We start from the raw sequence: 25,526 nt of genomic DNA, 5'->3' as shown, positions 1-25,526 counted from the left end.
TATGTATTGTGCTGTGCATGGATGCTTTGTTAATGTGTGCTGATGAACAGGGATTGTCATGATGCTTAAACAGCATCATAGAAAATAGCCAAATTTTTGTTTAACTAAACACAAGACTTACATTGGAAATAGAACAATGCTCCATAAGTGATGAGTGTTCAGTGCTGGGCTGGAAATCCTGTGTTCTCCATTTACATTGTGATTGCCAAGTCTTGCAGTGCTGTGTGAGCATGTGCAGTTTTTATCCCTTGAAAGAGCACTCATTAGAAGATGGATGCAGCTCATGGTGCCTGTGGTGTTTTCCTGGTGTGGTTGCTTAGCAGCAGTGCTGATTTCTGACGTGATAATGATCAATGTAGTTTCTATTTTTGTTGAACTGCACTGCTTGTGCACATCCTAAGTGTGCTGCCTTTGTTAAATGTTTGCTTGGGGTTTTTTACTGTTATGCCACAACCTACAAAAATGACTACATTTGTTGAGAGTAAGTATACATTGGTGTGTACTTATGCACCAAGCCACTTAGGATGCAAAGTTTTGTTCCCACTTACATCACTTGGTAACAGATCAGGATGGGTGTGAACTTCTCTGAATCTTTAATACTTAAAGGAAATAGCTCTTAAACGCTATACTTGAGTGAAGTCCAGGGTATTGTTTTTAGTTTTGTGTAATATAAACTTACTGTAGTTCAAGTATAGTCCAAGAATGGCACTTTCACATAGTTATCTATAATGTGCAGTCTAAAGCCTGGAAGATCTGTGTTACTTTACTATGCCCAGACTCCCTCCAGACTCTAAATCTTAATCTGCTGGTGAGGGTCAGTCTCTCTCCTGCTTGTAGCTGTGATAAACATGCTGGTTTCTGCTCAACTTATTATATAGATACAGGAAAAGCCTGGTGAGTAAAACGTCAACTCTTGGTAGCTGCATCATGTAGCTTTGTTTAAAATAAATTTAATTAAAAGTGGTTCCCTAACTATTGCATTAAATAACAAGAAACACAGCCCCTTGCATTTGGCTGCTGAGTGGCTTCCAGCTTGGATGGACGTGAGAAACATTCTTCCAATAGAAAGTTTTTGTTTGCCTCCAAGTGGATCACTTCTCCTGTGATGATCATCATGTACATCTTTTACAATATGTAAAGCTAAAGTCAACTCATTTTCTTCTTATTTTTTTTTTTTTTACTTTTGCGTAGATTTAATTGTTGTGGGTCATCTCTGTGGTCAGTATAGAAAATAATTGGCTTTTACTAAGGGAGGTGTTGCTGTCACATACTTTGTAATGATGACAAAGGATATCAGTGATGCCACAAAGCAAGCTACCCATTTCAATGTTTCCCTGTACCAATCCATTCAGTCAGAAATGGAGTTAAATTAGCAGTATCTACAGGAGTAAAATACAGACTGTGTTTGTTTAATGTTACAATAGCAAATAAATGGAAAGGGAATATTTGTCTACTAGCACTTCCTGGTAATATCTGGGTTTTATTTTATTTTTTCCAGCCAGTTCAGCAAAGTTGAATGGGAGAAGAAAAAGTTTGACAAGGCAATTGGGTAAGTTTAAAAGTCTTCTGTGTGTGTGGCAACTTTAAACTGTTAACACTGATGCTGTGTATCTGAAGGAAACAGGAAGTTGTCTGGGCTATTTCTTTACAGAATTTCTAGCACACATGCTAGTATGCACTGTCTTAACCACATCTTGATTTTGATCAAAGATTACTGGATAAACCTACTTTGAAGTACAAATTAGGTGTGGGCAAAATCTTGTTGCAAAGAAACAGCTTTTTCTGCATGCTATGAATCGTGCAGTTATTAATGGCTGTTTAATTCTTCTTAGTACATAATATGATCACGTCTCTCTCCTCTCTGTCAGAGACAGGTTCTAATCTGCTTTCAAGAAAGTATAATTACGAGTGTATCTGAGAATCTATAATACTTTATTTTAATGCCTGTATTTCACTGTTCTGTGAAATTTGCCATTAGGCCTTACATTGCAGCTAACTTAGAGATTTATTTTTTTTACTCCTGGAACATAGAAAACTAAACAAGTTTCCTTTGCTTTCTTTTTTTGGAAAATGATCATTGCCAAAAATATTGAGTTCTTTAGACAGCAGGTTTACAAATGAAAAAAAAAATTGCTAATTTGTAAATATACTTTCCTTGTTGATCTCTTAGCAGGACACAGTTTTGCTTCATAGGTCAGATATTTTAATTCTCTTCCCATCATGCCCCGATTTAGGATTTTGCCTGTGTATCTAGTTCTCTGTTGGGAAGAAATGGGAATGGATCACCTGGGTTTCTCCCATGGGCTTTTTAGCCTTATGAGTATCATTATAAAACCAATTGTCTAACCCTGATGTTCCCAACTGTGGGTTTACAGTTGGGCCAAGAGGTTAAAATAGTGAATTTAGGTCACCTTGCAGGCACAGCCACCATGTGGAGTGCTTACCCCATGTCAGAAGCAAGATCAGGGACTCCTGGGTTGTTTATGTATTCCACAGGAATTAATATGTGCTGCTCCACTGAAAATGCTGGCACAGTGGTGAAACTCCTGTTTTCACTGTGACTTTATGTTTCACTAAGGAAACACTGCCATTAGAGGGTACAAAATAGATAGGATAAATGTTTTTTCCAGTTTTTCACCTCAGCTGGAAGCTGATGAGGTAGAGGATTAATACACTTTATCACACCATCTGCAGAGTCAGTGTCAGAGCTTCTTACAGCCTGTGGAAAGAAAACAAGCTCTCAACAAATACTTGATTATTTTTACAGCTACTCGTTTGCTATTGTGGGCATTAACATAACAGACCTTGCGTATAACCTGCTTGTGAGCGGAGCTCTGAAGACCCATTTCTACAACGTTGCTCCAGAGGCACCAACACTCACTCACTTTCAGCAGACCTTCTGTAAGTGGGGAAACTTGCAGTGGGGGGACGGCTACTTGATCCGTGTTCCTAGTAGTTATTTTATCTACCTTTGCAGGTAGCAGAGTATGGTAAATCTGCTGACACAGTACAGATACTGTCATGCTGGTCTTGCTGTCCCATCTTTGTGAGCCAGTACTTAGTTGCAACACATCCACCACCAAAACAAGGAGTGAAACAAAGCACAAAAAATATAAATAAATAAATTTTAAAAGTGCTTGAACTGGTGACCTTCCTACCTGCTTAAATTGATTTTAAATATAATAAGAAGAAAGAGCTTAAGCTTTTAAGGAGCTTCTAAAGATACTTTCCCCATTAATCCATCTTAGATATCTTCATTTACATACAAATGTTTCCCTGCACCCTTCAGAAGACTTGTCCATCCTGAGGATTGTTTTTTCCAGCCTTCTCCCTTGTATTCAAGCATTCCTTCTATAGCACAGCCCTATTGTGCATCTTTGCCAGAAGGGTGCAACAGCAAGCACCACATTCCTAATGTTTTTCAAAGTGTAGTCAAGGAACTAATATCAAGAAGACAAGGTGTGCTGGTTTCCCTATTTATTCAGGAAAAAAGCAACAGAAACCAACAACAAAAATTAAAAAAAAAAAAAAAAATTAAAAAAAAGAGCAGCTTTGCAAGTTGACTTCATAGCAGATTTTGTTTTGTTTTCCTGCTATGATATTCATTGCTTAACTAGATAACTAGTAAATATTAGTGACTGTGCATCTTTTATTAAATAATATAGGCATTCAAGGTTGCTATTTAGTAAACCTCGCTCATCCAAAATCGTACATAGGCAGGTACTGTAGCAGGGATACTCTTCTGTGATGGTTTCTGGGTTACTGCCCTAAGCACGCTGGCTGGTAGGAACTTGGGCAGTTTAGTTGTTACACTTCAGTCTTTGGTGATGGTCAGCATGATAAATAAAGAACAGACAAGTACCTAAATATCCACTTGTGCACCTTCAGATCTTTTTTTGTCTTCCATTGGGATAGTTTCTCTCTTCAAGTCCCTAACCTGCCCATAGCCTTGTGAATGGATGTGTCTAGTATAATTGGTTTGAATCCTGTATCTTCAGATCACATATATAGTTCTGTGTTGGTTTTTTTGCATTTATTTCTTTGTTTTCTTCCCCATGCCACCACTTCATTGAACATAATAGAACTTTTTTTACTACTACTAGTGTGTCTTGCTGTTAGTATCAAAGTCTTGGCTGAAGGTAGGACTGATCTGCTGGCCAGGCATAGGTCTGATCCCCAGCATTGCCATTCCATCACAGCAGCACCACAGGGACATCTGCTTTTGGCAGCTCTTCCTGCAGCTCATGCACATGGATTAAGTAGGATAAAACAAGCATCTGGGCAGTAAAGTATAAGCAATGCACAGAACTGTATAGCTCAGCAGCATGGTCAGCTGAAGTATAGAAGGTACCTTTTGGAAATGGAGAGTTTGGGAGATGAAGATCTAATGTTTTACATTTTTATATACTGATTTTTTTTTTAAGGGGTTTTAACTGAGCTTTTCTTTGAAAGAATCACCTGTTGGAATGAAAGCCTCTGGCTGTTGAAATATATAGATGCCAAAGATGTGGGAATGGAGGTAATGAGTTGTCAGATGATCTTAGAGGTTTTTTCCAACATTATGATTCTATGTGTTTAAGATGCCTTTTGAATGGAGTTTCTCAAATTCATAATGAGAAACTTTGCAAACATACAGTGAAATTTAAGTTAGAAATATGTATGTGTATTTGTGGCTGATTGTAAGGCAATAGAAAGAACTGGATAAAAGCAACTAAACCACTTGTGCAACAAATGACATGACTTCCTGGACACATATAACCTGCATGTTTCACTTTATTTGAATGAGAGATTACATATCCTTGATGGCTAATATAATCACAGAACCAAGAATGTAATCATTAACATCTTCCCCTACTCATTAGTTTAATGTTTTATTTTGTGTTACTTAACATGGTTGAATGAAGTTAACAGCTCATCATCCATATATATTCAAGATGCTTAATGAGTTCTTTTAACTATTGGAAGTTCTGCCAATGTTCATCAAACTTTGAACTTGCTTCTAAGTCAGCTTTCTAAAAAATCTTCCTGAAATTAAGGAGGAATATTCTTACATCAAATAGCCTTGCTAAGCATGGGATCAGATGTTTTCCTGAAATGAATTTCCAGCTGTTACATTAAGTGTCCAGCATGTGTAGTGCCAGTGCCATGGCAGCAAACTCTGCCAGTTCTTTTAGTTTGACAAGCCATAAGTCATGTATGTGCCTTATGTTGCAGCAGTCTTACAGAGGGACTTATCTTATCCCTGCATCGTTCTGTGAAGTGCCAGGCCTTGGTGATCAGAATTCATTGTGCACATCATAATTATGAATCGCCAGTTCTCTTTTAATTTCATGTGATTTAAAATACTGCATTTCTCCTATATTTTTTTTAAATTATTCTTTTGCAGGCTACTTAATGCATGAATTCCACAAATTTTGGATTGAAGAGGATCCACTGGATATAATGGAGTTCAACCGCGTCAGAGAGAAATTTCACAAGAGAATCTTGAAACAGCTCCAGAACCCTGAGATGGCTCTGTGCCCTCACTTTGCTGCATCAGAAAGTTTAATCAATATGTAGTTGTTCACGTGATTTTATTTGGAAACACTCTCACTCTTGTGTTAGATCACTGTTTAGACCATCACTAGCATACTGAATGACCATGGCAATTGTATGCATGTATTTGGTGCAGTATTCATCTATTTTTGTCACAAGTACCAGATCCCCTTATACTTCTCTTGGGGGATTTCTCATTTTAAATGGGTGCTCATATTGCGGCATTATGCAGTGTTACATTCTGAACTGATGTCTGGGTATCAGAGTTTTTCTATTTTTTTAGACTTTTCTCATAATTCAGCATCAAAAAATTGAATTGTATTTCTCTAGCTGTGTTTTGTATATGTGGAATATGTGGCTGGATCTTGTATTGTGAAAGCTTTTTAACTTCTTGGTATGTTTTAAGATAACTACTGGCATTTCAAGCAAAATATATGTTTGGACCTCGTCTAGGAGATAATATGTGTAACTTAATCTGATGTAGACAAACACATTAAAGTCCAATTTTCTCCATGCAGCCATATATGCTTAATGCAGAATTAATGAGGCTTACTAGATACAAGTTTCAGTAAGAAGTTTATGCAGAATTACAATCAGGCTCCACAGCTGCATGAATACCAAATGATCTGGTGATGCTAATGTATTCCCGGTGAAGTGCAATCACTCATAACTACTGGATACTGGTAGGGGCCAAAAAATGTACTGTCGGATTGTCAGCACCAACACCACCATGCTGAAGCACAGTTTAAATTCCTGCACGTTCTTTTGGGCTGTACAGGGCGTGGTATTTTGTCACATGTTGGAAGGTGATGTGATTTGATTACGTTGTGCTTGGTGAATTCAGAGGAGCAGAAATCAATATATTTTTTTGAACTACTCAAACTGTAGCTTTGGTTGTCAATTCAGTTCATAAGGACTGGGAAAATTAATTGACTCGAAGGTTTAGAGAAAACCCACCTGAGTTTCCCAGACTACTTAAAAAACAAGAAATGGCAAACTGCATTTTTTCTAAAATCAGAAATGAGTGAAAGTGTCTGACACTAAGAATGTGTAGCATATTGAACAGCATCTACCATGGCATTTCATAACCATGGTATTTTTTACCTTCTAAGCAAGCAATTTTAGTATTATGTTTGTGTAAATCACTTGCATATGGAGATTAAACTTGCAGTAGTGTCCAACTACTTGTGAATTATATGAATAAATCATATGTCATTCTAAATGGAAGTGCTATGGGTTTTATTTTGCAGATATGGAGTAATGGGTAGAAGGGCTATGACAACTCTGTGGTATTTTCTTAGTCTGAAGAGTGATATAAATTTACCTGGATCAGGTTTGTTACAGCATTTCTAGTTCTGTTGTGAAGGATTCAGTTTGTTATAGCATTTCTAGTTATGGTGTTAGGCATCACGAAATAAATAAGCTTTGTATTTAAGCTCCCATTTCTTAGCTGAAATGTGAGGTGGGAATCGGGACTTCTCTGCAGGGCTAAGAATTTGCATTCTTTGCAGAGGTGATCAACAGAATTCAGTAGGTGTTGCAATAACTAGTGTTCTCTGATGACTTCAGAAATACAGTGCTGGAGATATTAGTTATTGCATATTTTGAATGAAAATACAATGAATAAAAAATGTGTTGAACTTGTAAATAATCTATGATAAGAGTGCATCAAATATTGATGACTTTTTTATGACTCTTGAAGCCTCTAATGTTTTCTTGCAACAGTTTTCATTGTTTCAAATCTTAGCCTCTCACCTTCTTTCCTTCCCTGGCTCTCATACTCCCCTTCCTTCTGCAACACATTAATTAGTCTGCACTGGTTTATTTTTAGTCTTCTGCATGGGAGTTAATGGAGCTGGTGTGAAGTGCCACCTTCTCACTGGTGTGATCTTCTCAGTTGCCGTGCCCTGCCCCAACTTGTCCCAGAGTGTCAACTTCAAATAAAATCAGCAAATGTCATCTGGCCCCATGTCAGATTGTCACTATAATGTAGCTGCTGTGGGTGATTTCTTTCCTGTCTTTCAGGGAGATGGGTTTAATGAAGCTATGCGTGAAGTTCCTTCTCCCGTTGAGCCCCTGCATGCTGGTGCCTATGGAGCTTATTTTGCTGCCTGTTCTTACATCAGCTGTGTGCTGTGACATCCTGGCTCTCCGTGCCCTTGTCAGACCTGGGGTTACGAGTGCCCCTGTGACTGCCAATGTGGCAGTGCCCCAGGATGAAACTTAAAACCTACAGTGGAAACTAAAATGTTTATTTTAGAAGTTATAATTTAGTCTACCATTGGTACATCTCTGAATTGTGACCTGTGAGGAACTGATTGCTGTTTTTGCTGAGAGAGAAAATTGGAAGAAATGGTAAAGAAATAAAAGTTTAAAATGTTGTTTCAAGAAAGCACACAGTGTTTGCGCTCACTGCAGGGAACAGATTTCAGGAGTCTAATTTAGAACAGGAAAGATTTATGCTGGGTAATTTGAACAAGTTTCTCAGGCAGTTTTACCAGGCAAATTGTTTACATTGGCCTTGTCATGCAGCACGAGCGCATTAAAAAAGGCAGAGCCATGCTGTCATTATATCAGCGTTGACCAAAGCTGTCTGACCTACCTGCCTATGCACTATGGGAGTGCAGTCAGGTTTGTACCAAGCAAAATGGCTTAAAATGATAAGTCTAAGCTGCTCATTCACTTAATAACAAGATGAGATAATGTACCAATATCATGCAGAACATGTCTCACTTTGGGTGGGCAGATGAAAATAGCATCACTGGTGACACCACATCGTATATGGTTTATCCCATGATTTTTGCCTTATCCTACCTAATGTGAGTGCCAGGGCTCCTTGGAGAAGGTAGGTGGGCACCGATTTGTAGTTAGTAAGCTCCGTGCTTCTCCAGCTGTGACCTCAGGTAGGGGCTGCTCATAGGGCTCGTGGTCACAGCGGGGAGGAGAGCACATGCTGTTCTGCCTTCCTTCGGCTTTTTTCTTCCTCTGGAGAAAGAAGAACCATTTTTGCCCAGGTTCTTAGCATCTCGTTTGGAAGGTATTTGTTCAAATGCTGGTGGCTGTGCATATCTCTATGCATTATTTATAGCAGCAGAGAAAGTCCATTCATGCGATTATTCTTGGAGAAATGTTTCTCCCGTCTGTCTCCTGAAGCTGGACTGGAAAATTTGCTGTGGTGTAAAGGGAATTAATCTTCATTAATAGAATAGTAATACTTACAAACTTCTATACCTGCTTTATGGCCAGCGCTGTGTTCTCTACATGGCAGTGCTGGCTGAGGCTCTCTGCTGCAAGTAGAGAATTGTCAGCACAGTTCTAGTTGAAATAACTGCTTTTAGATGGATCAGGAGGTACATGAACAGAGTGCTGATGCTTGGGTTAATGAATGAGGTCTGCTGCTACTGAGCCAAAGAATTGGTGGGAGCATAGTGAAAGTTTCCTTTATACAGTTGTATCACCAGTTCCTTCTTAGTTCTGCCCTTCATGGACTCTGGTTAGCTTTTAGCATCCTGTTTGCTGACCTGTTCATTTCTGTCATAATTGACCTGAGGTTTTGATCTGTGCACATGTGCAGTCAGCAGTGCAGGGTTATCCCATGAATGGAGTATTGCCAATTGGAGTTGCTCTTGTGTGAGCTCTAAAGAGAACCTCAGTCTGCAGCTTTGCCACCTGGACAGATCTGACTGAGGTAGGAGTCAGTTGCAGTCTGTAACTGTAATTACATGCAGTTTTATCTGTGCTAACTTCACCTGTTTGGCAGATGTTTTGGAGATATATGGAAACTCTATGTATACTTCTCTCTGCCCTACGGTTGCTCTTGATGTGCTTGATGTGATCAACATATGACCATCTGAGCACTGTAGGAAGAGTTCTCTGAGAATGGCTCTCATGATCTTTAATTTCCAGATAACTGTCCTATTCTCTCTATAGCTTGCAACCAGTTTGACTTTCATCTCTCACTCCTCGCCTGGATTTTTGTCCAATATAAGCTGAAATTTTGCACTAATGAATCTTCCAGGCTATGCTGAGAAAAACAAAATGTCTTTTCTCTGTACATTTGCACGGATAGTGTGGTGCAGCTAAAAATCACATGCATTATTAAAATAGATGTTTTGCTGAAAAAGATAAGAAAATGAATTATTCATTGTTTTCCTTGGTTTGTAGAAGTGCAGGTTTTCTATGAGACTTGCCAAAGATTAGACAGGAGTCTTCCAACATGATCATGTAGAAATATAGTAGAATTGGCTTTGTATGTTCCCCCGTGAACAGCATGCAGAGAAATCAGGTCATTACTTATTCGAGTAAAGGAAACTGTTCTTCTCTATATAGAGCTATAATTAGAAAAGGAGATTTAGCTATAAAGCCTCTGAGCAAGAACTGGGTACAGCAGCTTAGATCATAATGAACTACGGGGAATGGCAGAGGATTTATTTTCTGTGGTGCTGTGTTTTTAGACCTGTGCTCTACTGTACTGAAGGACTGTAAAACCCTGTGACTAAAGGAGTTCTGTGCCCCAATATGCTTATGGTGTGAAACAAAGGTGAGCAAGACAGGAGAGCATTGGGTTAGCAGCTATGAGCACAGCTGGCAGCTCTGCAGCACAGAGTGAAACAAAAGGAGCTGGAGAATGGGACACAGCTGTGTGCTTATGGACTCCTTCCCCTATTGCAAGGGAAACCACGAAGATGGCACATAAAGATGATTGTGAAATGCCAAACCAGCGAGCAGCAAAGCATGGTTTTGTAGCATGCTTTAAATTAGGACAGCTCTCTGTTTTCTTGTATATTGGGGGCCCCAGACCTGGACACAGTATTTCAGATGGGGCCCCACGAGCGCAGAGTAGAGAGCAACAATCACCTCCCTGTTACTGCTGGCCACCCCTCTTCTGATGGTGCCCAGGATGCTGATTTGGTTCTGGTAGTCTCACATATTGCTTTAGGCAGTTGTGATAATCCATCCATCATCTGCCTCTTCACTTTCTCCCAGTTTTCCATTCACATTGGTTTATTAGTTTGAATTTAAGCCAATGTACATACACTTCTCTTTGGTTTCCATGTGTCTGGCCTACTGACCCTTCAACTTCTCTTCCTTTCATCCTCTGTTTCATACTTTCAGCAGACAGCCATTTTGTGGAAGATATGAGTGTTCCTCCCTTTACCTCTTGGGCCAAAAAGGAGCAGGAAAAGAACTCTGGGAGCAGGGGTCTGTACAGGCACCAGCCCATTTAGCAAGCCCCCTCCTTGGATTATGCCAGCTCACAGGGTGCTGCTGTGAACCAAGGATGGGAAGTTTGCTCTTAGTTTGGCCATCTCAAGGCTGCAGCCCCCAACTTTTTTGCTTCTTACATGAGGGCTGTGGGAAAGAGGCATGAGCATACAGCTGTATTAGGAAAGCAGGTCTTCTCCAGATCTGCTACTAGTTTGGTACATGGGATTGCTCCGCCCCTAAAGCACAGTCTGACTCTCAACAGGATCTTTCCATGGAGAATCAGCCTCTTCTGACTCAAGGAATGGATCTTATCTACATTATTTTATTTCATGACTGAGGCCAGCCTCAGTTAAAGTTGTACCTGCCTGCTGTGCAGTGTAAATTTACAAATCTGGCCAGAAGCAGTAAAATCAGCAACAGCAAAAATAGGGCGCCCCGGGTCTCAGCAATGAGTTATAGTCTCAGCAGAGTGTTCTCCTTTCATTTGCTGGATGAAAAGGCAGGTCTGAAAAAGCTGTGAACATCAACTACCTACTGAGTGGGTCAGAAAGTCTCCCTTGATCAGTGATGTGAGTGCTTTTGTGTTAAAAACTAAACTAAGCGTTCACATCCTGGGAGACTACTTGAAAAACCAGGCAGCGACTCTGTCATCATGTAGAAATACCAGTGCTTTTGGAGTACTAAACTCTTTTCTAACTCCAGTAGAGATCCAAAAGCTACAGTAAGGTTCTGCAGTGCATTTGGGAACCTGCAGCAATTCAAATCATTTTGGAGATGCCTGAACAGCAAATAATAAATATTGGCAGTTCAGTGTTTTATTCTATAGTCTTAATTTGCACTTATACATGAAAGTTAAACAACTCTGTCTAGCAGCAGTATCTTTTTTGATTCTCTTAAATTTATTTTGGATGTGTATAATCACTGTCAATGAGCCTCATGCGTAATGATAATTAACTTCTACACCATAGTACTATCCCATTATTTTTCAGGTATAGCAATGACAGCTCACAGACATTTGAGTGATGGGAGTTAGAGACTCCCTTCCTCCCAGAGAAGAACTGCCTTTGGGTCAGTGTACCCAGAGTTTGGGTAGGAGGCAGTTCAGCCAACATCATTTGAGTTAGGTCATCTGTGATGCTACTGAAAATGCAATTAACGCTATAAAAATAATGTCAAATGCCTAAAATTCGGAGAGGCTGATAAGAACATAGCTTTCTTTCTTTCTTTCTTTCTTTTTTTACAAGATCATGTTTTTGACTAAAAAAAGGAGTCTGAAATACCCATAGGCGCATGGAAACTAGGAATGATGTGTTACCTGCATGTGCACTGGGACTTCTACATCTGTCTTCTATTCTGCCAGAGGTTAATTCCAGCATACAACAGCTCATGCTCCTAGAATCAAATCAGTTGTAATCAACTGATTTTTTTTTTCATATTGAATTACTTGTCACAAACATTTCCACAGGGAAAAAAAAAAAAAAAAAAAATCATGTTTTAGAAAATGCCCTTTTTTTTTTTTTTTTTTTTTTTGTAATAAGACCACATAACATATCTCAACAAGCTTCTATTATATCACTGATTCTAAATAACCTTATTCCAACCAGGACAAGTAATGCTTTGCACTTCAGAAGGAGTTCAGTTTCGCAGAATCACAGTAAAACATCAAACAATATCTATTTATCACACAGGGGAAGATGAGTTGCAATGGAAAACAATGAATGTTATTCCATTAGAATGTGGGAGAGCGCTGAATCCTCAATTTCTCCTTCCCTGTTTCAGCCATTAGAAAGCCATTTCAAAACAACAGTAAGTAACTGGGACCTCCTTTGAGAGCCAAGTATCATGTTTTGTAGTTGGTGAGTAAAACATTTGGGAAGGATTTTTGGGATCTTAATTTATCTACTCTCACAGCTACTTCTCTGACATGGCTGACATTTATGTTACTCGGTATACATAACACATGGAAGACATTGTCTTGCCTTGTTTAATGTTGTTATGTCATCATTCTGCAATATTTGAAATCTGAGCATTAAGCAATGCAACAAATTAAGAATTTAGATCCTCCAGGCAGAGGGCACAACTTCTTCTGTTTAATATCTGGTACGTTTCTCAGTTTCTAACGATAATGAAGTAACCACCTTGCCAATGCCTTCAAAGAATTTTGTCTTTTTACTTGTTTCTGTGACCCGCGTCCGTACCTGCTCCATCCATCCAAGGCCGCGCTACCGCGCAGGCGGGCGCAGTGTCGTTTCAGCACCCTGGACAGCGCCACCGGCCGCAGCGTGGGGCGGCGCTGCTGCTCAGTGCTGCCGGCTGCGGTGAGCAGCGCAAGGAATCGCCTCCTCTGACAGCAGCCCGTCTTTCTCCCGTCTGCACTCTTGTTCCAGCCCCTTCCTGCTAGCTGATTGCTGGGACAGTGGAAATTATTATCTATGTTTGAGTTTCTAGTGAAAATCAGACTATGGCAATCACACCGAGGCTGTGCCCCTTAAAGTGTTTGTAACGATACGGGGAGATTTTCATTCAATCTATCATGTTCTCCCCACTGTGGAGAAAGACTCCCATGCTCCAAGGCCTGAGGAGGCCCAAATAGGTTGCAACTTCTCCATTTTAAAATATATTCCTGTTTCATTGAGCTCTTTGAGGGTCTTGATCCTTTAAGCACTGAATGAAGGGTAGCTTTTGTTACTTGCTTCGGTGGCACAGAGACAATATCTTTTTCCAAGCTAGGACAGCTCTATTTCTGGTCTGGTTTGACCAACCAATTCTTCAAAACTCTGACAGCATATTTTGATATTGGTAGCTTCACATCTCTCAACAGTGTAGCATAGTGCTCAACTGTATCTTATGCTATATCAGTCAAGAAAACTGCATGGAAATCTTTGCTAATATCCAAGCCCATTGTTCATCTGTTTGTTTGTTTGCTTGTTTGTTTTGCATGGAGAACATTTTATTGCTTTCTCCTTTGCTGCAATGTTATGTGTATTCAAAGGCTGTTATCTCTTAATTTACTTTTGTTTGGTCTGGTCCCATCCCCAGTGAGGGATGGGACTGCTCTGTGCTGAGGCTTCCATTGGCTGCCCCTAGCCTGCTCTGCTCCTTGGCTGGGGTGTGGGAAGGGCCCCGGCTTCCAGGCCCTGCCCTGCTGCCATATGGAGCCCACATAGAATCACAGAATCATAGAATCATAGAATCATAGAACCATAGAATGGCTTGGGTTGGAAGGGATCTCAAGGATCATCAAGTTCCAATTTCCCTGCCACAGGTAGAGTTGCCAATTTCTAGATCAAGTACTGGATCAAGTTGCCCAGGGCATCCAGTCTGTCCTTAAAAACCTCCAGGGATGTGACATTCCCAGCCCCTCTGGGCAATCCATTCCAGCACCTCACTGTGCTCTCTCAGTAAAAATCTTCCACAACATCCAATCTAAATATCCCCTCCTTTAGTTTAAAACCATTGTCCTATCACTATCTAACCTTGAAAAAAGTTGCTTTCCCTCTTGCTTATAAAGTCTCTAAATATAGGGAGGCCTCAATGACATCTTCCTGCAGCCTTCTCTTTTCCTGGCTGAATAAGCACAGCTCCTTAAGCCAGATCCATGGTGTACTGATGGCAGGTAAACTAGGAGCAGTAAATCTTCAAAATACCTTCTCAGTGTTTACAGTCTATGGCTTAACATTCCTGTGGAGCCAGCAAGTCTATCCTCATATTTAATGGCTCCTGATACTTATTTTTCTCTTCCACAGATTTGTCTAAACATTTTAAAACATATCTGTACTGTTTTCTTTCAGAACATCTTGTACTTATGAGTTTTACAGCTCAGTTTTGTTCATTGGAATGCCTCTCTTTATTTTATATTTATTTGAGGGACTGAGAAAGCATGAATAGCCAGCCCGTATGGCCTTATTCGTTACTATTCTTATCTTTCCTTCAGTCATCTTTGTTTCCAAGCTAAGAAAACCTCATCTGCTTCATTTGTTCTCACAATGAAGTTGTCACAATGTTTTTTATTGTTCTTATTTTTCCTTTCTGCAGTTTTTCCAACACTGATCAGGGAGCTCTTTGCAGTGAGTCCTGGATCCTTCCTATGTACCAATATCTGCCGTGCTCATTACTTTGTGTGCTAAAGGCAAATGCCTTCTCCTTGTGTGGCCTACTTCACATTTGTCAATCTTGAATGCTATCTACCATATTTTTACTTTCCATTTGGCATTGAAACAACACTATAACTCTTTTATGTGACATTTGTGCCACCAGCAAATATTGCAATCTTCCTATTCATCTCCTTTTCCTGTAAATATGCTAAACAATGCAGTCTCTTCTGGACCTCCCTCTGCTTGGCAATTTCATGGTTCATTCCCACTTTCTTTCTGCCTTTCAGCCAGTTAAAGGGAGAACTTTTCCTTCTATCTCAGGAAAGTTTAGGTTTTCTTAAGCGTATCGATCAGTTCACTCCTACTGACATGTTCACTGACTCCTTCAAAGTTGTAATAGATACAGAAAGTACAGTTTCCCTCTGGGGAAGCCTTTTTTTTTTTTTTTTTTTTTTTTTTTTTTCCCACTCATATACCTATGAATTCTATACATTCTCTGGATGAAGGGGTTTTTTTTGGTTGTGGGTTTTTTTTGGTTGTTTGTTTTTTGTTTTTTTTTTTGCTTGTTTGGTTGGTTGACCAATATGGAAATGAAACTTCCTGGTCTGTAAATCCCCAGCTCTCTTTTGCAGTCCTCTTAAAAACTGATATTGCATATGTCATCTTCTATTCCTCTGGTACCAGTCTCACACAAGCAATAAATTACACTCCAAATAAACTAGACAGGCAATTTCATATCTGAGTTCCTCAAAAATCACTGGCTGAACATCATCTGCTCCTTGTGATATATGACGGTTCATTCTATTGACTTCTGGCTCTTCAGCTGAGACCAGTTCTCCAACTCATCATCTGCAGATAAGTTCTAGTGTGGAAACTCTCCTAAGCCTTTCCACAGTGAGCACTGCTGCAGATAATTGATATACCTTTCCTGTAGTAAACCTGTATTCCCTGAGCACTCCTGTTCTGTATCTGTTGTTTGCAGACCCTGCAGTCTCTGTGGCAGCTTTTCTGTTTCTGCTGCCTCTTATTAGTAGCTTTTAATGCACCTGCCTGTTACTCAGCATCTTTTCCTTGCCCTCCTTATGATTCTGTATTTAATTTCTCTGATTTCTTTTTCATTTTTTTTTCCAATCTGGATGCAATTTCTGTGTTTTGAACAGCGGTATCTTATTAATAATTATTTCCTAATTTTTTTTTTTTTTTCCAGATTTTGCTAGTTCTTCTTCTAGCCTTTCCACTCCCATAAGAATGTTTCACTCGTGGACTGTGGTCATTATCACACTGTCATTTTTCAAAAGTAGAATTTTTATCCTGGTCTTATGTGCTGCCCATGATTGTGATGACTGCCCAAGAAATAATAACTTCTTCTGAGCATAAATTAGAGCCCAGCATGACATTTATCTACTCTGTGGAGGGGATCAGTAGCAAAAACTTTCCATGGCTTTGCATCTAGAAGATGAGCAGTATAGGTTTGAGGCTTGCTTTTTATGCCAACAAGTTTTCCTCAAGCCTATAGGAGAGTCTTCAGTATTTTCTGTGCTCATCTGAGTACAGCCTCAACACAGAAAGACTGTAAAGGGAGTGTGACTGTTATGCAACAGGTTCCTGCTTTATGTTCTCATGCAAAGCTTATTTAGCCTCATCATGACATAAAGTTGACTGTATCTTATTGAATAGTTTCAATTTAATCTCTATGTTGGTCCACAGGTGAAAGTGCAGCTGATATACACAGACATACAATTAAGGAGGGAAGAATCCTAGGCCGAAAAACCTAAGGCTTAGAGTTTTCAGTGCTTGTTATCTTCTGATTTCACTTAGTTTTAAACCATTAAAAAACAAAAAAACATTCAAAGACAATATTGGATTACATTTGAAGTTAGAATCACAGACTCATTTGAGTTGGAAGGGACTGCCAAAGGCCATCTAGTCCAACCCAACTTCAGTGAACAGGGACACCTACAGCTCAGTCAGGCTGTCCAGAGTCTGGTCCAGCTTGACCTTGAATGTCTCCAAGGACATCTGATGTAACCAGGCTCAACTCCATAAAAATCCACCAAGAAAATGGACGACAGCAGCAGAGAGCTGGCCTTACCTATCCTACCAGACAGACTTGGGCTAATCCTGCTCTAACTGGTAGTCAGCAGCAAAGCTATGCTGCAAATATTTTAAAAATTATGTCTTCTGCTTTCAGATATGCAAGCAGATTTCTGTGGGCAAGAAGTTGAACAGCAAAATGGCCAAATACTGTAGGGAAAAGAAGTACATGCAAAATCCATCCTAGATTATTTATTGCTCAGCCTGTTCCATAGTTCTGACTAAAAAATTATGTCACTGCCTCTAGATACCTTGTAGCATGCACCTAGTCACAGCAACGTGCCAAAAGTGTGTGCCACTGCCACGAGGCCCAAAGATAAAAGCCACTGCCTGGATTCTGGGCAGAGAAAAGTACTTTAGAGATGAGAAAAACAGTCATTTGGAGGAGAGACACAGAGCTATGTCTGCTCTCCTGGGGACACAAAGAGACATTTATACAAAGCCAGTGGATGAACGGTCTCAGGTCTCACCAGGGAAGATTTAGGTTGGATATTAGGAAGAACTTCTTCATGGAAAGCATGGCCAGGCACTAGGACTGGCTGCCCAGGGAGGTGGTGGTGTCACCTTGGAGGTATTTAAGTGATGTGTGAATGTGGCACTAAGGGACACTGTTGATTTGCAGTGTTAGGTGATGGCTGTACTTGATGATCTTAGAGGCATTTTCCAACCAAAATGAGTCTGTGATTCTATAAAGTCTCATCTCTGCCCTTTAGGTCCTTCAGGACACTGAGGCAGGATGTAAATTCATACAGGTGTAGCTAGCAATAGGACTGGAGGGAATAGCCTCAACTTGCACCAGAGGAGGTTCGGGTTGGATGCTAGGAAAAATTTATTCTCCAGAAGAGTGGTCAGGCACTGGAACTTGCTGCCCAAGGATGTGGTGGAGTCACCATCCCTCCTGGAGCTGTTCAAGAAACATTTAGATGTTGTACTGAGGGACATGGTTTAGTGGGGAAATAATGGTGATGAGTGGATGGTTGGACTGGGTGATCTTGAAGGTCTTTTCCAACCTTGGTATTCTACAATTCTGTGATTAGTTAACAATGGCTGCCAAAGCCAAATAATTATCACTCATCACCCTCATCCAACCACTGCAGTAAAGAGCTGGCAGAATATTGGTGCAATACAGAAAGCACATCAACACAAACTGACTGTCACCATTCATTCTGATTAAATATATGCTTCCTTACACTCCCTCACCAAACAGCCAAGAGCAAGCAGAGATTAGCATTAGCTGATAAGCACAATGGAGCCTGCTTGAAAATACTGTCATCTCTCTTTAGAAGCTGACAGCCGAACTGTTAAGCTAAGAGGTCAGAGTTGATTGGCTCGAGCAGCATCTGTATACAGCCCTGGGAAGGATGCCAAAGGCTTTTCCAGCTCAGCCCCATGAGAGGTAAGCCTACGCACAAGGGGGAGGCTAGTTCAGCTGTGTAGGTGAAGAATGATTTAGAAGCCCTTGTGATGGAATCCCAAACTGTGATCAGCTGTCAGTCTTCTTGATCCTTCCTAGCTCGCTGCACCAGTAAAATATAGATAATTACTGTGCAAAGTTCTTCTTGAATTGCAAAGGCGCCGATTGCCTTTGGGACACTGCCAAATGCAGTTGTATAAATAGAACAGTGCTGGACTTGCTATGTAGCAAGGAAGTTATTTATGCGTAATATTTTCTTGGTTTGGTCCAGAGAAAAATTCTATGTATGCAAAGGAATGGTACCTTGACGTAACTGAGGATCTTCTTTTTGCTTTTCTTCCTCCATCCCTTGTTTTCTGTCATCTACTGACCACACACACAGTGTGCAAACTTTTCCATGGACAACTGAATTTTGAGTGAAAGTGCAAACTAAAAATATCAGCAAGAAAACAATCGTTTGCAGTCAGTCCACTTGGACATGCAACACATGTGGTTCTTCAGTGTCAGTCGTTCTTTTCCATCTTCTCCTCTCTCTCATTGCAGAAAAGTTTCCTGCCCTGTGGCTCAGAGGTGATGGATGCTCTGTGAGAGCTGCTGGTTATGTCTCCCAGGACAGACATTTCCTGACTTGGAGCCTCGGGAACGGAGAGGAAAGTGGGCAGCCACAGCATAATCCAGAAGCAAAATGAACACCACTGGTTTACAAGCATGGCATTGCTTGAAACTAGCAGTCTTCACAACTAGGATGGAGGTAAGTCTTACGATCTGGGCAATGAAATTCCTCTTTATAACTTGTACAGCAAGGGTAGAGTAGAGTGTGATGTACTCCAGAGTCACAGAGTGGTTTCAGATTTGCAAAAAGGCCAACTGGTTTCACTGACAGAGAACAACGGCCAAACTTTTCATTTTTTTCTGGAATTTTAATTTTCCTTGATAAAAACACTGTTCTTGAAAAGAAAAAAAAGAAAAAAGAAAAAAGAAAAAAGAAAAAAGAAAAAAGAAAAAAGAAAAAAGAGAAAAAAGAAAAAAAAGAAAAAAGAAAAAAAAGAACAGCACAGAAAACTGTTTTGACTGAAGTCATTTTTTATAGAAGCATTTTCACAAATCCCATTGAACAATCTTTAAATATCTGGGCAAAATTTTAAACCTTGGTGCCTAATATTTGGTTCTTAGGTTGTTATCCAGACACCCAGACTAGCAGTCTGATTTTTCCCAAGAGCACATTGCACATCCCATGTCTTTGATTTCTGCAGAGTGAAGTGCTGAGTGCTTAGCAATTCTGAATTACCAGGCCCATAGCCAAATTTCTGCAGTCTGAACATCTAAAATTAGATAGCTAAGGTCTCGTCCAAAGCCCAATAAAGTGAATGGAAAGGCCAGTACTGAACCTCTGGGTCTGGACAAAGTTAATTAATTTGTATTTAGATACCAGAATAATAAGATACCTTATTCAGGTTCAAGAGCAGGCACAGTTTTGCTTGAATTTGGTAGTTCCTGCAGTGCCTTCTAACAAAGGTGGGGTAGGAGGGAAAACAGTGTGAGTACAGTGACAATTTCTGAGAGCTCTTCAAGAAGAGGTACTGTACTGAGTTCATGCCTATGCATGCTATGTAAATCTTAGAGCAGGTCAAATCCTTCTATCTATGTATAGATGTTATATATGCGGCCCGAATGCTTGCAGATATAAATGAGAACTTGCATAATAAATATTTTCATGGTGCATAATTCTAAATTGTGAGAGGCCATAAGCAAGAGAAGGAAGTCTTCAGCCTGAAATAGTTATGATTTATAGTATATAAATGTATGTATGTAAATAATTAATGTTCAAAAAGATGTGAAGTAATTATACAAAACTGGCAGGAGTGGCTGACACACCAGATGGGTGTGCTATCATTCACAGGGATTTGGACCAGTTGGAGAAATGGGCTGGCAGAAGCCACAAGAAGCTCAATACAGGAAAATGCCAAGTCCCGTGGAGGAGTAACCCCATACATGGGGGCAAGCTGGGGCCACCCAGCTGGAAAGCAGCTCTGCAGAGAAGGCCCTGGTGTCTGCTGATGGACACCAGGCTGACCATGAGCAAGCAGTGAGCCCTTGCACCTGGAGTGCTGTTCCAAGTGCTGTGCTTCTCAGTACAATACTCCATACTGGAGAGAGGGCAGCAGAAAGGACCGCGAAGGTGATCAGGGCTTGGAGTAGCTGCTGTAGAAGAAGAGGCTGAGAGAGCTGGGACAGCTCAACCTGGAGATGAGAAAGCTCAGGAGTATTCTGTCAGTGTCTATGTAGTTTGCTCCAAAAGTAGTGCCTCCTATTTACTTCAATGGAAACTACAACAAATACAAAGCGCGCAATAACACTGCTTGGTAATGCCAATGGGTGCCAATTGTGCATGGAGGAATTCAGTGTTGCACCTTTGCTTCATGCACATTTCCATGTCAGCCATCATTTTGTCAGATTGCCCCTCTGCTATTTCATCTGAGCATAAGAGGACACCTTTTGATGGGTGGGGTAGATGAGCATTGGAATAGACTGCTCAGAGTGCAACTTTTAAGAACAATTTAAATGTATGTTTTGCCTAAATGAATGATTCCAATAAACTAAGGGCAAATCACCATTAGTGCAGAATTGCTCTGATGTTCTCAATCTCCCTTATACTTCAAAGGGCTGGTGGCAAAAACCAGTAAACACAGAGAGCCACCGCTCCTCCAGGGTGTCTTTGGCAAACAGAAAGTTACTAGAGAGGGTTTGAGACTCCAATGTCACACCAAACATCTACATCTGGGTCCTCAAACAGGAGAATTTGCCTGTATGTGTGCATTTATAGGACAAGAGGGAATGACCTCAAATAGTGCCAGAGGAGGTGTAGATTGGATATTAGGAAAAACTTCTACAAAAGAGTGGTGAGGCACTGGCAGAGGCTGCCCATGGAGGTGGTGCACTCACAATCCGTGGGAGTGTTCAAGAACTACATAGATGTGGTCCTTAAGGACATGGTTTAGTGGGCATGGTGGTGGGGGGTGGAAAGTAAGACCAGACGATCTTAGTGATCTTTTCCAACCTTAATGATTCTGTGACTCTATGATTCAGATGATGTTCTTCATCGCTCATGTGCCTACAGACCAATGCAGTCACATCAGGACACCTAGTTCTGTTAGCTGAATTAACTTTTTCTGACAGTTTTATGCCAGTGATGTAATTCAATGTAGGCAAATATCTTTTATTTAAAATCTGCTAAAAATTACCCATGCCTGAAAAGAAAATGACTTAGACAGTATCCTCATTCTAACATTGAGTTCAAGGTGTTTACCCTTACTCATGCTGAAGACAGATGCATGAATACTCCGGAAAAGGCTGATGGCTAAAGGCTTTGGGTGCCTCAAACTCTCAAACACTTTCTTCCAATCTGAAAACTCCCAGGGCCATCCTGAGTCGTGGCTGTCCCGACCACTGCTGTCTCAGCTGAGAAACCCACACCTCCATTTTTTCCTTGTGACGAGACCAAATGTGCGCTGATTTGCTCACAACATCACTCTCTTTGGGAAATGCTCTCATGTTCTTGCACTGGCTTAAAAGCCTCAGCCCTCCCACATGGCAGCAATGTCCCTGGTGAAAGCTGTGATGCGTGGGAGAACCCAAAGGTCTATTTTTAATCCACAAGGAAGGTCTGACAATGCCGGCTGGAGACTCAGTGTTCAGCAGGGGTAAGGAGTCACAGCTTATGAAAGATGAGAGTCTTTCATGCTGAATTATCAAGTATTCACCATATTTAAAAATAGATCTTTCCGTGTCCTTTGCCAGCCACTCCCGTGTGCCACAGCCTATGAACACAAACAGACTTTGTAAATTAGTGAAATTACTGCAGCACTGGTGCAAGGTGGGTTGCAGAGACAGACTGCAAATTCATTTCTGTGTTTCACTTTTCTCAGTGTTCCCTTAGCTATATCCTTGAGTAAACAACAGCTAAATTTTCTCATTGCAACAGCACAAGGGTTTCTTGGAGGGGTGGGAAGACAGCAGGGTAGACAAAACAACCCAGGACAATGGGGCAGTTCCCAGCAGTCTCTAAGCACCAGACACATGTAACAAACAGTGCTATCACACACCATTTTCTCTCCTTCCTTAAGGCTGTCCCAGCAGTTACAGCTCCACCTAAAAACCCCAGGATGCAGACTTCAGTAGCTCTAAACACAGCCCCATAGTTTTTTCCACCTCATACAGGATCCTGCAGAGCATAGAGATCTGCGTCAGCAGCATGGCAGCCCTACTGCTGCCTTCTTGTGGAAAGCTGTGCTTTTTAGAAAGAATAGCATGGAGTAGAGTAGAGTAGAGTAGAGTAGAGTAGAGTAGAGTAGAGTAGTCCAGATAGAAGAGACCTACAAAGTTCATAGAATCACAGAATGGCCTGCGTTGGAAGGGACCTTAAATATCGCCTAGTTCCACTCCCTTGCAGCACAGCATCAGCTGCTCTCCACAGGCACAGCTCCAATAAGCACAGCTCAGTCCTAAATAGGACTCTGGGAATCCTCATTCAAAATCCAGCTTCAGAAAATGCAATTATGTATGAGATAGAGGTTCTCTTTGAAGTCCACCTCCACAGCACAGATGGGGTAAGTCACACTGGACATAAAAGTAGCTGGAATCGGCTCATCCCATGTGGCTGAGCATCAGCTAACCTGCAGGATCACAATTGTCACTATACAGCAATTTTTTATAAAGTGCAAATAAAAATCCAGGGGAGAGAGGCAACCAAACCACCAGAGCTGTGTGACGCACCATGCTGCAGCTATCAGTGGGTCTTCCAGTGAACAGCAGTCAGAAAAGCTACAAAAAACGGTTTTACATGTTCTTTATTGAGGTGAAACAAGATCAAGCGAAAGCAGGGGTTTCACATTTCTTTCTGCTAAGCAAGTCTGTACCTTTTAAGCCGGCTGACAGACAGACCCACTGCATGCTGCAGGGGTTATACCCTGCCCTGACACCAAAGAAGCCGGCGCATGGGCAAAGGGGCACAGCACTTACAGCCACATAGAACATTTCCTAAGGATCTTGCATTTTACAGCTGGATCAGTGCAGAATAAAATAATTACACCATCACAGACCCATTACAAACATGAGCACAGGCAACAGAGACTAGAGAGTAAAAAAGATCACGGCATTCCGAATTGACCGAAAGCTCATAACAGAGATGTGCGGTGGTGTTACTGGTGTCTGCCCACAGAGAACCAGACCAGCTCTGAGAGTTTCTGACCGTCCTTTACTCCTGATAGGACTTCACCAGGAGCCACATGAGCAGCACAGTGATGAGGACAATCATGAAGTTGAGGAAAAGTTCTTGTGTGGATCGCTCCATTTTGGGGGACGTTCGGGGCGAGCCGAGGTCAGCGGGCAGAGCAAGGGGAAGCCTGCAGGGGCTTAGCAGGGAGCTTCCTTGAGCTCAGCCTTCAGGTCACGGGCTCTTGTAAGGGAAAAGGAAAATATGTGAGGAACAGATACAGAAAGGTAAGTCCAGCAGAGCTATCTGTATCAGCATGAATAAACGTTGGGTTTTGTGCCTAGAAGTTAGTCAGCGGGTGCTACAAAACAGCGGCCGTCTCCAGCAGCTTATTGTCTTCTGGGTTGCCAGCATTTGACAAGAAACAATCTCAGCCTCACCCCAAAACATTTGTCTCAAGGGGGAGCAGTCCCTGGAATTTTGCTCTGCATTGTGTCAGCATTTCAAATAAATAAAGCCCAAACCCATGGGATACTTCAAGTTGATGTACACTATAAATATACTTCTGTTCTGCATCCTCTAGACTCAGATGTCTGTTTGCGTATTTCATATTTTAAAGAAAAGAGTTGCAAAGCATTCTCCTATAAAGAAAAGCTAATACATCTCTAGGATTTGTTAAAGCTAATAAAGCTAATAAATCTCTCGTATTTTTATCCCAGACACTTATCCAGCATTCCTAAAATAATCTTTGCTGCAAATAAAATTTTGCACAGAAATACTACAGCTGCAAAAAAAAATTGAATTTCAGCTTCTCCTGCAAAAGTTAGGGGGGAAAGAGATTAATTATTGATGGTACCACTTCAAGTGCAAGGAGAACTTAAGGTTAGGCATTTTCCTTTCTGAAGAACTTCATAAATACTGTGAGTTAATCCCGTGGATGAAATGGGATTTTCACAAGCAACTTCTGACTTCCCTGCACTTTCAATCCTCTTCAGGTCTATAGCAATTCCATTCAAGTTAAATTCAAAGGCTCTTCCATTGGTTATCACTTTTATTTACTTTATCACAGCAAGTTTTGAATTTTTCATGTTCATAAGTTCATACAGAGAAATGAAGATGCTTTATCAGGAATGCCACGCACCAATCCTATTTGCATGCCATGTAAATAAAATAAACCCTTTAGACAAATGAGGCATAAGCTCTAGACAAACAAAGAATTTCAGCACACAACCAAAATCTTCAAAGAGAAGAGAAGATAGATTGGACTGTTGTACCTATGGTGCAAACAGGAGAAGCCTTGGGACTGTACCAGAATAAAGGCAGAGGGTTTAAATAGAAACTGCTTGAGTTTGCAGATTAAATATTAAAAGCTTACTGCATGCAGTTAACAAATTCCTCCATTCCCAAGCTGTTCTGCCAGCCTCCCATATCCCTGGGCAAGAGAAAATCTGACCTAATAAGTAAGCCAAGTTTTGTTGTTTTTTTTTTTTTACCTTATGAAGGTGAATGGAGCCCAGTGGTTCTGCTTCTGGGGCTCTGGGACACTGTAGATACAATTTCTCTCTCAGCTTCTGCCTATCTCCCACTCGGTCTGGTGCCCCGTGCCGCTGTGGGAACTGAAGTAGTCTGAGGGAGGAGAGCAACAAGTGTGTTGGCAGCTCAGGTGCTGACATCACCCCCAAAATATTTTAAAAGGGCTAAGCTGGGCTGCAGGGCTTGGTTAAGGCTGCTTAAGCTGTGGGGTCTATGAGCTGGTTTACTCACTTCAGCTCTCCTCACAGCATGGTGTGCTGGGAGCAGGGCAGCAGGCTGCCCTTGGGAGGCAATGGGACCTTACAGGGCATTTCTTGTGGCCCCCGGGGGGAGAAAAGAAAAACCAAGGAAGAGCCATGTGCAGAAGCTCATGTGCTGATTTCAGCAGCTCTGAAGATCATTTCTAGCTGCTGCAGTTAACTTCTTCAGTACAGCA

General features: G+C 41.0%; 2 protein-coding genes across 6 annotated transcripts in view; one reads left to right on the top strand and one right to left on the bottom strand.

The window, feature by feature from the left end:
* ELMOD1 (ELMO domain containing 1) overlaps positions 1-7,859 on the top strand; it is a 44,065-nt gene extending 36,206 nt beyond the window's left edge. For 2 of the 5 annotated variants that reach the window (XM_090133899.1, XM_090133898.1), the window contains exons 10-12: positions 1,499-1,549; positions 2,768-2,901; positions 5,387-7,858. In XM_090133899.1, coding sequence (XP_089990025.1) covers positions 1,499-1,549; positions 2,768-2,901; positions 5,387-5,559 — 358 coding nt within the window. In that variant the 3' untranslated portion in view covers positions 5,560-7,858. Of the gene's footprint in view, positions 1-1,498; positions 1,550-2,767; positions 2,902-5,386 lie in introns of all 5 variants that reach the window. The other 3 variants (XM_031606188.2, XM_031606190.2, XM_031606189.2) reach the window with 2 other exon arrangements.
* A 15,316-nt stretch (positions 7,860-23,175) lies between these two features.
* Positions 23,176-25,208, bottom strand: SLN (sarcolipin). The gene is made up of 2 exons (XM_031606200.2): positions 25,051-25,208; positions 23,176-23,800 (listed from the first exon to the last, which is right to left on the bottom strand). The coding sequence occupies exon 2, from the start codon at positions 23,693-23,695 to the stop codon at positions 23,600-23,602; it is 96 nt and encodes a 31-aa protein (XP_031462060.1). The 5' UTR covers positions 23,696-23,800; positions 25,051-25,208; the 3' UTR covers positions 23,176-23,599.
* Positions 25,209-25,526: the final 318 nt, after the last annotated feature.

The sequence above is a fragment of the Phasianus colchicus genome, chromosome 1 (assembly GCF_987193195.1).
Source record: "Phasianus colchicus chromosome 1, bPhaCol1.hap1.1, whole genome shotgun sequence".
In the NCBI taxonomy this organism is placed as follows: domain Eukaryota; kingdom Metazoa; phylum Chordata; class Aves; order Galliformes; family Phasianidae; genus Phasianus; species Phasianus colchicus.
Note: the sequence above shows the minus strand (reverse complement) of the source record. Positions and strands in the feature narration are given on the sequence as shown.

Coding starts and splice junctions, on each gene's coding strand:
- SLN (XM_031606200.2), bottom strand. CDS start 23,695: ATGGAGCGATCCACACAAGAACTTTTCCTCAACTTCATGATTGTCCTC.